Source organism: Cydia fagiglandana, chromosome 11 (genome assembly GCF_963556715.1).
Source record: "Cydia fagiglandana chromosome 11, ilCydFagi1.1, whole genome shotgun sequence".
Lineage (NCBI taxonomy): Eukaryota > Metazoa > Arthropoda > Insecta > Lepidoptera > Tortricidae > Cydia > Cydia fagiglandana.
Window position 1 is genome coordinate 7,216,429 of NC_085942.1, and position 17,523 is coordinate 7,233,951.

General features: G+C 36.6%; 2 protein-coding genes across 2 annotated transcripts in view; one reads left to right on the top strand and one right to left on the bottom strand.

The window, feature by feature from the left end:
- Positions 1–17,523, top strand: part of LOC134668851 (macrophage mannose receptor 1) — a 139,973-nt gene that overhangs the window by 72,143 nt on the left and 50,307 nt on the right. The gene's annotated exons all lie outside the window — the stretch shown is intronic.
- On the bottom strand, positions 2,732–4,126 carry LOC134668514 (uncharacterized). Its single transcript, XM_063525960.1, has one exon. The coding sequence runs from the start codon at positions 4,124–4,126 to the stop codon at positions 2,795–2,797; it is 1,332 nt and encodes a 443-aa protein (XP_063382030.1). The 3' UTR covers positions 2,732–2,794.

The following is a 17,523-nucleotide window of genomic DNA, read 5'->3' on the forward strand; positions in this document are numbered from 1 at the left end:
AATCAAGGTATATCGGCCTGGGCCTAATATACCTTGTGATTATTTCTAAGTTCACTACAAAATCAAAATACGAATATCCTACGATTTTATAATATGTTAATTAAATTCAAATATTGAGTAGGTTACCTACACGGTAGTGAGAAGATTCCTACATCAGGTTTAACGAGTTCTCGAATTGACCTTAAGAGCCTTAGAAGTATTTACTAGCTACAAAGTATGTACTATATAACTTGGACATCGTTTGAAATTATGAAACTAGGTAGATTGGTATAGGTAGGTTACATATACCAATATGTACATTCAGCTTATTTACTTGAAGTAGGTACCTAGTCATAAGTAGGATGTCTGGCGTCTGGCACATTGCCGATATCAAAAAAGCTAAAGAAATGTGAAAAGAATTCCTATATATTTGTGGTTATGTGGTTACAAATCTTTGAAATCATTTATGTACTTAACAGGTCAGAGATATATGCCTGTATTTAACTTCTTACTGCCTACCTAGACAAGCTCTTATATCCACATAGGTAAAACTTAAATAATTATCCCTACACCCCTATCTTCTTACGAAAATTACCACTGCGACCATAAAATAAAATTAAAGGGGTATCATCGGGAGTGTCATTATTTTACACCTAGAACTAGTATATTTGTCGCTTAACTTCAAACTCGGGTAAATGCATTTGAACCTGTCAGCAAATATCTACCCTAATACCTTTTATTAATACTAAAATCGCATAACCTGACAAATGGATTTCCCTGAGTTTGATATTAAGCGACTCATATAATCTCTAAGTACCAATGTATTTAATCTTATACCTAAATAAGGTAGAGTAAGATAAGTAGGTTTTACGAAGGTACCTTCATTACATTACATACCTTAGTCATTACGGCTTGCTGATAAAGGTGCAGTGCCTTCAACGAGCATTCCATTCCATTCTGTCAATAAATAAGGTTAAGTAGATATACTACCTTTATAGCTAAATATTCTTGCTTAGAAAACAATACAAATATCTCGAGTATAACTTTGTTTTGTTATATGTAACCTCCATTAACAGGGTCATAAAAATCATAAATCTATTAACACCTCATTCAGCAAAACGAGGACAGTAATTTTAACACTACAGTGGCACGAACAAAACAAAAGTAAATAGATACATGATAAAACCATAACCCTTCGTTTTGGAGTTGCTGTAGTTGGGTAAAAAACTAAACAAATATTCTGATGCTCTGGCCCCGTAGCCAACATGTCAATCGCTAACGCCCCGTAGCAAACGAAATGCATCTGTCACTGTCACACTAATATGAAAGAGTGATAGAGAGACACAAAGCGATTCGATGGCGAAACGCAAGCGATTGACACCTTGGCTAGGCTGTCTGAACAGATGCGTCGGCCATTACCACTTTCACTGCTAATCGGGACAGCTTTACGTATTATTTACACATACATAATACCACTTAATACCGGCCTACTAGATGGACTATACACCTGCAGGCTGTATGCGACTATGGGACACATTTTGTTGTTTTATAGTTAGGTATATTTTAACCCTAGTATTTTATATTTTATATATACCCTATTACCTTTTCTTAACACCAAAATCGCATAATCTAATCTGACAGATGGATTTACCCGAGTTTGAAGCTAAGCGACTCAAATGCCCTTACCAGGATTCAAACCCAATCAATGCGGAATGCATTTTATAATCTAATTACTAAGTAGGTACTTAGGTAGAGTTTGCTTTTCAATGCTGTTGCTATGACATACATGTTTATAATTTAGATAAGTAATCAATCTGTTACCCTTTTCATCAGACGTTAAAATGTATACCTATTAATGGGTAGAAAGCCACAGGTAATTAAAAACTAAAATGAGACGCTAATGGAAAGCATTGTGCTGTGATTGATTCACATCACGCTGTCATGTCGTCCTGAATTTGTGGTGTAATTAAAAATGAGCATACTCGATTACAATATACGTGTAAGCAGGTCTAAGTATGGAATAAAGGTAGTCTACTCTGAGAATACGCCATTCCTTATGGATGACTCACGCTATAGTCTGCATCTTTAGGTGTTTAAAAAAGAGTAAACAAAATCTACCCTCAAATGGCTTCATAAGCCAGTTGAGGGTAGATTAAAACATTACATGATCAAATAATATAGGTTAAAATTAGGTCGTTCAGTGACATGACAGATCCAGGTGGTTTTGTATTTGGTTGGTTATTCAATAAATGTTATAACTTATAACTACCCAAAAATGTACCAATTATTTGTTTAGAGATACACAGATAGACCGGGCCGAGGCGTCCGAAATGTAATTTTCTATGACGGCTGATCGGTGATCACGTGGTGCTTGCCATAGAAAACGAAGCGTCGGAAGCTCCGGCTCGGCCCCGGCCCGGTCTAGCGTGAGTCATCCTTTACTTGTATGAAACGTGCTCACCATGTAAATCTCATTTAGTGCGTTCTGCCTTGCGCGTAATAGACTGTTGAACACCGTTTAAAGGGGCCCACTGATTAACAGTCCGCCGGACGGTATCGGCCTGTCAGTTGTTCAGAACTGTCAAAATTTTGTTCTAACTGAAAGCAGGCCGATGCCGTCCGGCGGACTGTTAATCAGTGGGCCCCTTAAGACGTAATTAGACGGTTATACTTATTTTATATTATATAGCTAAAGTAAACAAAGGTGGATATCCCTTTTATTCAGTAACCTTTATTAAAATTTTATCAGCAACAATAATTATTTAATTACCAAGCACCGTAATATTATATAAATAAGCAATAAATTCAAATGAAATTAAGAATAATCGTTTACATACTGTTTAACCATTTCCTGATACCGACGGTGTTTCTCCTCGAGATTCTTTAAGGCATTGCCAGTGCTATGCTCCACATTAACTAGAAAGCTTATATGAATTGGAGGTACCTCGTTGTTGGCCGGTTTTATTTGCGTTTTAATAGTTTTAGACCCACTTTTGACTCTCACTTCTATAGAATCATTATTCTTTCTTTTCTCAGGATGTCCATCATATGCAGATTTATACCGATGTCTCAGTTTTTCGAAGGCCTTCTTGCCTGCTGACTTTCTTTTTGAATGTTCACCATCGCTTGCCTGCTCCTCAGTCGTCTTATTCGGTTTAGTCGACTTCGAGACATGACTTTTACGCAGCACTTGGGTAGTTTTCTCAGAAGATTTATTGACTAAATACGACACTTTTTCCTCAGTTACCCTTCGTGTTGGTGTACAATGAGTGGATTTCCTTTCCGACTTTAGTTCACATTCCATGTCGCTCTGTTTATTTTCGGTAACGGTCTTCTTGTAAATACTGATCCGATTCGCCTCTCTAACCCTGTCGGAGTATCTTTGGAGACTTCTAGTTCTCATCATATTGGGTCTCATCGATTCTAAATCGGGGCCGAGACCTCCAAGCTTGACATTAACATTAGGTTCCAATGTGACACGCCTAAGTGGTCGCCGAGGCTGAGAAACTTCAGAAACGCTTTTAAGGTCCTCAGGAGACTGGTTTTCTAAAACATAATTGAAACCTACATTTTCAACCGAAGATGTGTCAGAATAGTTAGCTACCTCCCGCTGAAGAAGGTTATCGTAATATATTTCATTAAAGGCTTCCGTATCACGAAATTCTTCGACAGGATTGCCCTGTTCTTCGTCGCTTAAGCTCAAGTCGCCTCTGTCCGTATCTCCAACTTCGGGTGAGAGAGAACGAATCTCTTGTTCGTTCTGTTTATTGTCGACATAATGTGGGAGGAACTGATTCCGGAATTTCTCTAAGTATGTGCTTGAGCGTTTACTTTGCATATTCTTGTTAACGAGATAGCTCGCAGCGTTCTGTTCTTTTTTTACTTTTGTTTTGGGCTTCATTTTTCCTTGTTTTACACGTTTTATGTCTTTCGGTACCTTCATGACCACTTCTTTCTCGTAAAACGGCACGACCACTGTTTCGACATTATCATCTGAATTTGTATCCACCAGTGAAGATTTATTTTTGAAATTTTCCTCCAAGCTATCTGTTGAAATATTGTTGCTGTTATTTGAATGTTTTTCCATCTTTCGCGGTGGTAAAATATTTCTGAGATTTCTCATAAATAAGTGGGATGACGTTTTCATTATGACAAATGACAAATCAGAAGTCATTAGTTTTACTATCTAACAAAGCATGCAGACTTTCTTATTTCGGACTGAGTAAAAAGTTTGTACATAGGTAACAACTATTAAAAATTATAGGGAATATTACGCGAAACTCTGTGTAGGGGTTACTCACTACCACAAACCATCATAATTTGGGGGTCTACCGGGAAACGAGAAAATTGAAATTTCGTAATCTAATCTCTCTATCACTCTTGCCTATATTCGAGCGATAAAGAGGCAGATAGCACAATTTCGATATTCGCGTTTCCCGGTAGGCCCTTGTTTACAAAATGCCTTGATGCATCAATGCCATATTTTATTACCTGTGAAAAGTTGTCAAAAAACAGTTTAAGGCACAATATGTATAAGTTACTCTATGGTTTACTGGAGGAGCTAGTGCTGCACTCTGGCGGCAGAACATTGCAGTACCTAATACCCCCTATTGAGTACTTACCAAACACAGATTGCATAAAAACTTTCAGCAAAACCCGAAATTTTCCGTAAAATCAATCCGTAAATTGCATGCCACGCTGGAGGCTTATTCAGATTTTTTACTGTGATACTGTTATGATACAAAAGATATCTCATTTATACCACGAGCCACGTAACAAACAAGTAAATTTCTACCTGACGATAATCTGTTACCATAGCCTGCTATAGGGTTGGCCGGCCAAAGTATTTAGCAGATGGCGCCAGCATAGCTTGCCCTTGTGAATCTCTAATCTATAATTGTGTCAAATTTCTGTTTTTTTAATGGATTTTTATGCCCTGAATGCCATCCTTTTAAGTCAAATCTCATAGAAAAGATTCAATCTATGATGGCGCGCCATCTATACTCTGTATCTTTAGGTACTTAAATAAAAGTAAACCGCAACTCAACAACCCAACCGCAAGCCAACCGCATTCCAGAGGAGATCTCACCCTCACTTACTATTTGATGCAAGAGCGAAGTACTGAGGTTAATTTCGAGTCATGTTTTGAAATCACAATGCGCCTCCTTGTCCAAAGTTGGGACACGTAGCGTGTTGGCGCTAAGCCAGCGAGGATGCGTGCCGAAAATCGCTTTACTCTGTCTGCCTCCATCACACACCTAAAGGAAGGGACAGACAGTTCACTTCAAAGCTATTTTGCCAAATGTAAATGTCTTTTTCAATAAATCTTTGTCACCCCCTCGTCAGACAAAAAGAACGAAAGACTTTCGAACCGGCTAACTGGAACCAGAGGAATTCAAAGCACTACCCATGAACTCCATTCGGCATATGGAGATGGTTGAAAAGGCTCTTGAGTAGGCGAAAGGTCATTGCCCATATCCCGATTGGTCGAAGTGTATCCGCAAACGTTCCCGAAATAAGATAAGATAAGAGAAGATATGAACCCTAGTGAAAATCGCGAGAAGCAATTAGCGCTTGAACCCCGTGTCTGGCTGTGGCTTTGTCGGTAGTGACGCTGCCTATGAGGCCGATACCTTCGAATCTCGGTAAGGGCATTTATTTGTTTGATGAGCGGAAACATTATTTAAGAATGGCCTCTTCGAAATCTTGGTCTACTGGTACTTGTCCAGTTGGAAATCTGTTTCGGCTGACAATATGACGAATTATTTGATAAGCGTCAGATTTTCAAATGCTTCCTAATTAAAAGAACAAACTTTCTGCAAAATGTTTAGTCTGCCTCGACATAGAAATGTCTGGGTGGCTGTTTACACCAGCCAAAATACTGCTGTGCAATTCCTGTAATGGGAATCTACTTCGTTCTACTATAGCAAAATTAAAGACAGTGTATTTTGCTAAGCAGTCAGCAAATAGAAAGTTCATGCCACGCAAAGGAATATCAAAAACTGGGAAAAAAAAGCGTTAGATTTAAACATTGTATAATTAATTATGTGCACAAACTGAGGTGTTAAGAGGCCTTAGTTATGTGAGAGGTGTTATTTTAATAGCTTTCACGTCATCCTGTCTAAGCGAGTGCAAATACGACATGCCATGTTAGACGTATTGGAAAAGGCAAAATTAATTTATGAATAGACTTAGGTAAATAGGACCATTTTCTTTGTTAATTTAACCACTAATTATAGTCTGTTCAGAGAGAGGTGTCGTGGAATGTATTGGGCCCCATACATTTCTCTTTCCGCACAAACTCTAGCACACTTTGTTTCTAGCCAAGATGACAATCGTGCATTGACAAACGCCATACGAAAAGCAGAGATATATATAACTCCGTATAAGATAAATAAAGTCTGAGAAAAAAACGTGCCTCGGAAATCAAGAAAAAATCATTCTTGAATGGATGGCGCACACACCTTTGGCCTATTCTCGGCTAGATGGCGTTGACGACACCGTTTGATATTTAACAATTTTAACACATATCAGTGAAAGAACATGGGTCATTATGGAACAATAAAAATTAAAAATCATTTATGCGTAAACATATTTTGATTAATTTATACATTTTCAATTTTATTTTAAGTTTTAATCGTGTGTCGATAGATGGCAGTAAATGTACCGTGACTACAAAATTTAGGTACTTTGGCAATAGCCCTCTATACTATCTATTCTCTTTGCGAAAAGTAAAAAAATGTAACCGGATGACAGATGCTACGAAAAGTCACATGAGTATTTTCATACATTATTTAGCTTTCGATTGGCGTTTTCTACCAACGATTGCTAACTTGGATAGGCCCCCTGCATAGAGATGGGTAGGGGTGAGTAAATACTGAGTATTTACTCGGTATTTACTCAAAGCACCCGATAAATACCCGTATTTACTCATTTAGGTGGGTAAAAACGATTCCTTATAAAATATTCAAAAAAAGAGATTTTAGAACAAAATTGTCTTTTATTGAAGAGTACTAACATGTAGTAACAATATCTATAAAATAAAAAGCATAGAGGACGCTTAATTTAGGAAAAAAAGGTAATTATTAGTGAGAGGCAAATTTTGTTAACAATTTTGTTTTAAATAAGAAGGTATTTACTTTAAAAATATGAGTACTTAAATTCTACCGATGTTCTAGATAAGTGCAAGTCGCGCAAAAGTCCGTGTTTACGCGGCACTTACGACCTTTTATTAAGGGTTTTTTAAAGAAAACTCAAAAATGGCTCAATCGATGATGTTCAAAATATTGTTTTTTGTACTCTATTACACGGCTAATCTCCCGATATGTTTTCATATTTTTTCTGAACTTTGGTTCGAAAGTTATAGGAAGATAAACATTATTTTGGCCTTTCGAAACGGTTTTATTTCAAAAATATCCATTTTATCCAAAAATGTTCTTAGAAACATTCCAGTTATTTTTAAAGACCCATTTAATGATGTGCAACACGTTGGTGGTTTCTGAGATTTATTTTTGTGACAATTAGTTACATGTATAGTGCTCCTCTTAAAAATACATGTCTTACAATTTTGAGTACTTAATCCAGTAGCGGCTTACAAAATACACCTATATTTCAAATTTATATGCCCCTTTCAGCACTCTAAATAGTTTATACCCACCAATTTGGGTATAAACGAGTAAATACGGGTATATTGAGTAAATACTGAGTATTTACTCGGTATTTACCCGTGAGTATTTACTCACTACCCATCTCTACCCCTGCATTCAAATAGGCTTGCACTACGTATTGATAACTATGTTTTGTCGCAAAGCCACTCCACTGCAGACAGGGGAGCGATCACGCGTCCTCCCGACGCCCGCGTTTCTGCACCTACTACATCCACCGTATCTACAGTAAAAATCTCCATCAAATATGTTATTTATACCATAACAATAAGGTTCAAAATAGAATACGTTTTCAAATACACATACGGTGGATAATGTTAGGACGCCCGCGGCGGAGATGCTTTTAGTTCCGCCTCGTAATGGGGGTTTCGGATTGCGTAGACAACATGATTAGCGAGCTAGTGTGTGTAAAATGTACGATGACGTGCAATTTATTTGTTCCACTAAGAGAAAACACGATTAATTTCACTTTGTTTTTGAGTCCTCATCGGAGAATAAAAGCTATTTATAGATTGATTCACGACAGTACCTACCGGTTTAGGTTCGAATGTTGTAATACACTTTCCCGACTTTCATTCCGACTACAGTCTGCTTTTATGAACACCGATATTCTAACAAAAAAGTTTATATATTCGTAAAACGCTAAAGAAGATTGCAAAGTACGATAGGTAACACATTGATGTAGGGAAGTACCTAAACAAGAGTCAATTTAAACATTTAAGACGACCCATATCCATACAACAGGTAAGCTTAGGTTCCAAACTTCATGGCAACATGGCTGTTATCTTAAACGCTGGCCAGTTAAGTTAACCAGTTAAAATTTGAATTGACTAAAAAGTAGTCCCATATAACGAATCGTGGGGGCAAGTTCTACTAGAGACGAGATAAAATGTTTTGTAAAGTGTATATAGGAAGGAGTGGTGTTTACGCGGACCATCGTAAATCGTATATTTTTTCTAATTTATTGCATTTATGCACCCCTTATTTAACTTAAATCATTTTTACCCGGTTATGAGGTATTGTTTGAGAAAATTATGGTAAAGACGTTATTGCAAATCAAAATCTAAATATAAACGCACAAATACTTAAGAGTACCGTAAAACGGGGTGAGTAGGTTTCGCAGGGAGAAGTGGGTTATGAATGGGGAGAGAAGGTTTGAGGGGGGGGGGGGGGGTGAGAAGGGATTTTAAGGCTACTGCTACAAACATAATGTATTCCAATTTAAAATGGAGCTATAACTAGTATAATAAAAAAAAATCGATCCAACAATCTTCCAAAATCACCTTTGTATGAAAACCCCCCTCTCACCCCAAATACGAGGCACTACGAGGCACTGAGGTGGGTTTTCCTCTTTATCGTCAAAGTTATGAAATGGAACTACCCAAAATAAAATAAAAACTAAAATACAAACGTCCGGAACACTTATTATATACACCATTCAGTTTTCACATGTAAAAATAAAATATTATCGAGGTTTGAATTTCAGTTTTGACCCTACTCACCCCATTTTACGGTACATACTTTTTCATGGTGAGTAAACAAGTACAGTAGAATTAAAATGTTCATTCATATATATATTATCTCGGAATCTATTACTTTTGTTAATATAAAGAGCGGTTATGAGCATCCTTGACTTTACATTGCTTAGATATACTGATACAAGTGTCTAATGGTCAATGCTTAACATGGACTAGTAGCCTTTAACTAGTCCAATTTAAATTCTGTTTCAATGACAGTAACACTTCTTACGAAGACGATCTTATCACATACGCACCATTAGCTAAATCTCTTAAGTTCATCGTTCATCAGTCTGTATAGTCTACAACGAGAAAGTAAAATCTTAGCCTCTATTTTAAAGACTATAGAGTTGAAAATTCTGTGAGTTCTTAGATAGACTGTTCTTTTTAAATCAGTGGTAACAAAAAAGTATTGTCATCTAATTGGCACCAATTTCACGGGCCTTGGCCTACTTGATAGTAAACTTGTTCGATACAACATCCTAATTCATGTCACCTCGTTCAAGGTTGTGAAAATGCGATACACAAACTATTGGCAATGTCTCGTGACGATGGTTAGTTGATATTGGTTAGTATATCGATGTAAGTTACTGAAAGGTCAAGTGAGGTTATGTAGAAATGTGTAGTAAAATGCTAGTAAAAGGCCAATGTTTTTACATAACTGAAAAGTCAATTTTTCGTCAAAAATTGCAGATATTAAAGTTTATCTATGCTTCAACTAAAGTAGTTAATAGTTTTTGATGTAAACCGATTTATCGTTTTTGAATGTGTCTGAACTTTATTAACGAGCATTTGAAAAATGTTATATCTAAGTTAAATTAAACATTTATTGTCTACATTTTATTCATTGAATGCTGAATGTGTCAATAAATTGACTGACTAGGTACTTAAACTTCAATATTTTGATATTTCTGGATGTCTAATCTTAGTAATAAATAATCCCACCAAAAACATTCTGTAAAAAACTAGCCAAGTCTCGATGGAGCTGCTTGTTTATCTCTAAAAAGTAATGAAATCTAGACAAAGTCGTGCCAAGTCTAAGGTTCCTTACTGCGATTTCTTTATTATTATAGTTAATGTTGTGTGACTTGGCCGTTGAAGGGTACACAAGGGTACAAAACCAGGTGCTCCGTGACACCATTGCACCAATCTGTCGCCAGAACCGCTACCCATTGACGATGGAAAATTGCCACTTGGAAAACGTTGATTCAATAACCAGTCAATTGTAGGCTTGATAAAGCTGCGTATTTCAATAATACTTATGTATGGGCGAGCCTGAAACAAACACTTCTTTTTGGTGCAATGGCAGATTGGTGCAATGGTGTCATGGAGCACCTGGTTTTGTACCCTTGTGTACCCTTCAACGGCCAAGTCACACAACATTAACTATAATAATAAAGAAATCGCAGTAAGGAACCTTAGACTTGGCACGACTTTGTCTAGATTTCATTACTTTTTAGAGATAAACAAGCAGCTCCATCGAGACTTGGCTAGTTTTTTACAGAATGTTTTTGGTGGGATTTCACTTCTTTTTGTAGAAACGTGGGCATATTGATTTATTTTATTAGATTTTCTTATTTAACACATTTTTTTTCTTTTTAGGAGTAGTTTTTTTTATTATTACAAATCTTTCTTTTCTTTTTTTCCGGTTCTGATTCTTGTACAGTAGCAACAGTTTTTCGTATTGCCCATTCATTAAATCTAATAATTAAATAATAATCAGTAATCCGTCACTAATCATCATATAATGACTTGGCAATCGCACATAATGCTTTACTCGTACCGTACTCGTAAATATGTGTAATGCTCAAACTGCAATTAGCGCTAGCGTTGTGTTCAATTAGAATTATTTTTAATAGGTGACGATGATCCTTTTGTCATTATGCAGCCGTGCGATGGCCAAGTCATTATACGTATTACAAATTAAAGATATCTTATTGATACGGTTTTAACACCCCCTGGCACTGATTAAAATAACCGACTTGGTTTCACATTACATCTCAAAACTTTTTTGTAGTAAAAGCGTTGCGAGACTTGCACCTTTTTACATGTAATGTTTTTGATGGGATCTCATCTCTTTTTGTAGGCAGTCCTTCTTTTCGGGTACTCATACCCATACTATGTATGTATACACATATCATAACTAAACATATCTTCATTCATACTCACATCGTACATCGTAGAGTACCTTTACTTTACTTTACCTACTATTTGTAGGAACTGCAACAGTAACTTTGTAATATCATATATTTATATGGGATTACAAACTTACTTATGCAGTTCTTAGATCTTTAATAAAACGTGACTGATATTGCAATATTTTTAGGTTTTCCCTTTATGTGGCCATTAAACCCTAACTCTGTACCAAATTTCAGCTCTCTGAGTTTATGGGAAGTACTAGTTCTATTCTGATGATCATGAGTGAGTTTCATAAATGCGAAACTTTGCTTTCGCTTAACTTCGGAACTAAATGACCTACAGACTTGAAATTTTGGATTTTAAGTATGTGATTATAGCTTACTGGATGACCAAAATTTCTTCGTTCTGGTCTTATCCAGAGGTTCTCAAATAGGGGCCTGAAAATGCGGCGAAATGGTTCCAGTAAATATGGTACGGCAGTGTTTGCTTCGCGCTCGACTTGGCGGGGGCACTGCCGTGCCCCCCGATATCATAAAATTAGACACACATTGCTAATTGTCATCAATCATCATTTATACATATACCAATCTGTGTAATCAAGATTGGCCAATTGGCAAATTTAATTATAGCCACAATATTACTAGTAGGTATGTATTGCCTGAAATTGCTAGAAAGAACCACTGCACCAACGTTTAAGATATCAACATGCTTAAAAGAGTGATATATATCCCATCAAAAACATAAATGTAAAAAAGGAGAGCCAAGTTCAATACAAAAATTATGCTTGGCTGTGGGGTTCGCCGCAAAAAGAATGGAGATTTAAATAAGTGCCAAGTTCTATGCAAAGTCGAAATATGTATTTATAGGAACAAAATAACATTATAAACAAGTATTAAACTCTATTTCTTTGCTTTATTGGATACCTATAACAGTTGCTGTTATTTAAAAAAATGCGAGATCTTAAAGCAGGTTAGATTTGACTTGGCCAGTTTTCATTACATCAGTCATTTTATAAAGTTATTCAACATATATATTTTGTAATTCTGATAAAAACTGGCCAAGCCAAATCTAACCTACTTTAAGATCTCACATTTTTTTTAAATAACAGCAATTGTTATAGGTATCCAATAAAGCAAAGAAATAGAGTTTAATACTTGTTTATAATGTTATTTTGTTCCTATAAATACATATTTCGACTTTGCATAGAACTTGGCACTTATTTAAATCTCCATTCTTTTTGCGGCGAACCCCACAGCCAAGCATAATTTTTGTATTGAACTTGGCTCTCCTTTTTTACATTTATGTTTTTGATGGGATATCAATACTTTTTGTAAAGAAAACTAGGCAGGTATTGAGATTTAATGTTTTTTCTTGTGTTTCCGCTGCATGTTTTTTACTTCTGTTCTTTGTATTAATTATGTGATGCCTCGCGCCGCCAACGACACACCGTTGGCCGGTTGTTTAGCGCGTATTACAGGTTTTTTGTATGGGGACCCCCCCTATTTTTTAACTTTTTTTATTTTTAGATTTTTTCCTACGCTTACACACAATTACCGAGCTGGATTCCAAATTTCATCCTTCTAGGTCATCTGGAAGTAGGTTAGGTTTAGGTACTATATGTCAGTCACAATAAAAAAGAAATTTGTATGGGGACTCCCCCTATTAATTAACTTTTTTTTGTTTTTAGATTTTTTCCTACGCTTACACACAATAACCGAGCTGGATTCCAAATTTCATCCTTCTAGGTCACCTGGAAGTAGGTTAGGTTTAGGTACTTATATGTCAGTCACAATAAAAAATGGTTTTTTTGTATGGGGACCCCCCCAATTTTATAACTTTTTTTAATTTTTAGATTTTTTCCTACGCTTTCACACAATAACTGAGCTGGATTCCAAATTTCATCCTTCTAGGTCATCTGGAAGTAGGTTAGGTTTAGGTACTTATATGTCAGTCACAATAAAAAATGGTTTTTTTGTATGGGGACCCCCCCTATTTTATAACTTTTTTTAATTTTTAGATTTTTTCCTACGCTTTCACACAATAACTGAGCTGGATTCCAAATTTCATCCTTCTGGGTCATCTGGAAGTAGGTTAGGTTTAGGTACTATAGGTATGTCAGTCAGTCTTAAAATTTACGATTTTTTGACCTTCATATCTTTATAACCGTTTGAGCTAGCTTCATGAAATTTGGGCTTCTAGATGTCCTTATGGATATAATTAAACACACGTAGTTTTATGTGTTTACGTTAAAAGATGTTTTGAGTTATAGACGGGTCAAAAGTGGCACCAAGTGGTTCGTGTAATATTACACTTGGCGCTGGCTAGCCAGTTCCTTTGCTTGAACTTGGCTTGACACGCTGCCGCGTGTCTAGAACACACACATAATATAAAAAGTTATAATTGAACTCATCTTATTTACCTACTCTTATGTTTTAGAAGTGTTCGTATAGAGTACCTACCTACTGTTGTATAACAAAAAAAATAGTTTGTTTACCTGTTCATTTTTTCCGTATTATTTTAGTTTATGTTCAATTCTAGGTCCAAACATTACATTATTTTCATCCAAAGTGCATCGGAATAGTTTGCAGAAGATCTCGGTAAAAGCTTTTAAAAGCGTGTGTATAAATAATGTGGGACAATAGCCGGAAGGGTGGTTGCCCCCAATCCGTTATCTCAGGCGGACATTGGCGCGCGTCCAGCCTGCAATCTCACCCCATGGATATGTTGACGGGAAACGCGACTACCCTGAATTTTCACGTCATTCTTTATTAATGATTTAGTGAGTTGTAAACCTCGGAAACCTCAATGATCCAGCCAATTCCGCCATTTTTTTTAAAACAAAAGGATTTTTTATCGTCTAAAAATCCATATTCGAACCTCCTCACAAGATTTCACAAGACTCGGTTGAAAAAGACGAACTGTAGAGGTTTATTAGACTCCGGCTGGAGCAAAAAGCTTTGGAAACTTCGCAAAAGACAACTCCAAATCATAACGCGGGTATTTACTGGCCATTACGGGGTCAAAGGAATTCTGGCCAAGAGGGGACACTCTGAAAACACCGACTGTCGTATGTGTGGCGAAGAGAATAAATGGTGAATATGAATATCGTGCCCTCGCCAGACAAAGAATGAAGAACTTTGGAGCAGGATATCTGAAACCAAAGGACTTTAAAACGCTACCCACGAGCTCCATCATCCGACACATGGATATGGTGGGAAAAGCTCTTGAGTAGTTGACGGATCTTCTCTAGAGGGTAATTGTACAAAAGATCCCTATGGGTCGAAGTGTCCCAAGTGGCAAGGGCCCCCGAAAACAATAAGATATAAGATAAGATAAGGGGTTTATTTCCTTTCCTCGGACCTCAAAATGTAGGCAAATTTCTTGCGAACACTATAATTGTTACCTATAACGATTAAATAAGTTTTTTGACCAATTTGTCTATACAACTCCATGCCCTCACCCTATCCTCCATTCACCTACATCCGTACCTACATACATTTAGCCATAGGTAATTAGGAAGTGTCTGGGACGGCAGTCTAACCTCATTAAGCTAAAACGTGGATTTCTTGTCGTAGGGCGTGGGTAGCGTTTCGCTTTCTCGGGCCACGTGTAGAACTATTCCTTTCACGCTAGTTTATAGCGTGTATTATCAATTTTCACCTTTGTATATAAATCAAAATCTACTTTATGTAAGCTTCCCCGAAACGCCCCGCAGCTCTATGCCCTCACCCTATCCTCCATTCACCTACATCCGTACCCACACTTAGCCGTAATTAGGAAGTATCTGGGACGGAGTTCTCTCGTTGCTGACGTAACGACACCGTGCCAAAAACACTACGTTCGTCTCATGTTACACATTGTTCTATGTTACATTGTTGTCCTTATATAAATAAACTACTTAGTAAGTTAATCTTCTCCAGCATCTTCTGATGATTCCTCGTAGAGAGGCGAAGCACGTGTCGAGTTTTATACTGTTGGTGGTGGTTTGTTGTATCAAAGACATATGTAACTTCGTATAAGATGAATGAAGTCTGAGGAAAAAACGTGCCTCGGAAATCAAGAAAAAGTCATTCTCGGATAGATGCCGCACACACCTTTAGCCTATGCTTAGCTAGATGGCGTGACGATACAGTTTCATATTTAACAATTTTATCACATAGATATCAGTGAATGAACATGGATCAAAAAGATATAAAAATAATAAAATAATTTATCCATATAGGTATATAAATTTTTTTGATAGTTTTATACGTTTTCGTTTTGAGTTTTAGTCGTGTCTCGATGGACACACGACGATGGCAGTAAATTTACTCTGACTACAAAATTTACAATGACAGGGCCCCTCTATACTATCTATTCTTTCTGGTTATTATATATTTATTTTCGCGGTGGGAGATTGTTACATTATTTAATTGCATGCAAACAATACTAGACTAATACGTTATTATTTCTCGGATTAGCAAATTTATTATTGTTTTAAAATACCTATTCGTTATCGAGTATTATAAATAAATATGTATATCTTTTTTAGATTTTAGCGCTTTCCTAGTTGCATTTCTGTATAATGTAAAAAGATTAGAGAAAATCAGTTTGCCGGCAGAATACTGTTAGTCTTAACTGTACGGTGCGATTGTGTGTGTGTGTGTGTGTGTGTGTGTGCTGCCATTCAGAAAATGATTATAAAAAAGAGATATGAGTATGACTCTATATGTAGAAAAAATACTTTTGAACGAGAGCTGTAGAGATTTATAGGGGGCCATAGGTGGGCAGATAATTTTGGCGCGTTGTTTCATCCACTACTATTGATGCTAACTATACCTACCTTACCTGCACCTTAAATACTTGACATAGTGTACTGAACGTATTTACTGAGTTTATCGATTCTCCGCAACATTCCGAGATTTCTGTCTATTATTTACGAGTAATAGGTATAATCAAATAGGCGTTTTAGTAATTAACGTTTACTGTCTAAATAAGGTGTTAGTCGGTAAATACCAAGGCTTGTAGGTCAAGTTCACTGATGCAAAGATCCTTACGCAATGAATCGCCAATTATCAACGTTACATTTTAAAACCCTTATTACTCTAGTAATAAAGTCGTATTTAGAGCTGCTAGATTAAATTCAGCGCTTCGAAAGGCTTGTGGCGGTCGAGAGCAAATGTGTTTTATGCGAATTAGAGTGAACTATCGGCTCGATTCTGAAAATGTATTAGATCTCTACTAGACCTCAACAAGTTACGATATGGATAATTTAAAGATATTTGTAAGATAGATATGTCAAATTTGACGTTTCCGCGATTCTGGAGGCCCTCTTGAACGATTTCGACAAGTTATGACTGAGATATCCAAGTCACATCTAGGCGATATCTAATGTAAATCTAGTAGTAGTAGTAGTAAAACACTTTATTGTACAAAAAACAAAACAAAACAGGAAAAATAACATTCTTCATTAGTACAAATTGGAGGTTCTAGTTGATCTCTATATCGTTTCTAGATCTTGTGATTAAGTATCTCGTTTCCCGAATACGCGTATAAGTTTTTAGTATTTATCGACTAAAAGTCTAGGTACCTACTCATTTATTAACAAGACGGGTAAGACTGTAAACAAAACGGTCTTCATGGATGACTAATCGCGTACTTGTTATTGTTTTTTGTCGTTGGATTTGTTGGTATAAATGACATTAAAATTTCGAAATTCAACCATGGTAATGGAAGGTTAACGTTTAGAATTTATAAACTGTACCTATTTACTGTGGATTTTTTCTCAAAAGAGGTGTAAATACAGATTTTTCATAAATCGCAAATGCACTTGTGAGTCCTTTAATTATATACATAATTGTAAGTTTCCATAGCTAGGTACGTTTAAAGGCCTGTGCACACCGGCTGCGTGTGCGTGACGTGCACGTGCGCGTGCGGCGTTGTAGTATACAGATCTTTATGAGAGATGGCACACCGCTTGCGCGATGTGTGCGTGTGCGGCTCCAACATTTTGGCGCACGCACTCGCGCACGTCACGCACACGCAAGCCGGTGTGGCTCGGCCTTTGTCATCGACCGGGCTGAATGCTTGTTTGTCTCAATGTCATTAAAAATATTTACATAACTGACAGCCTTATTTAAATATCTGTAACTTAATCGTACACTTTATGTGAACATGCCCATATTTAAAGTCAGCCATCGGCAAAACAATTTCCGAAAAACGTTAATTCCCTGATATGATCAGAT

Bases quoted from the DNA above. Each gene is read 5' to 3' on its own strand.
- LOC134668514 (XM_063525960.1), bottom strand. From the start codon at position 4,126: ATGAAAACGTCATCCCACTTATTTATGAGAAATCTCAGAAATATTTTA.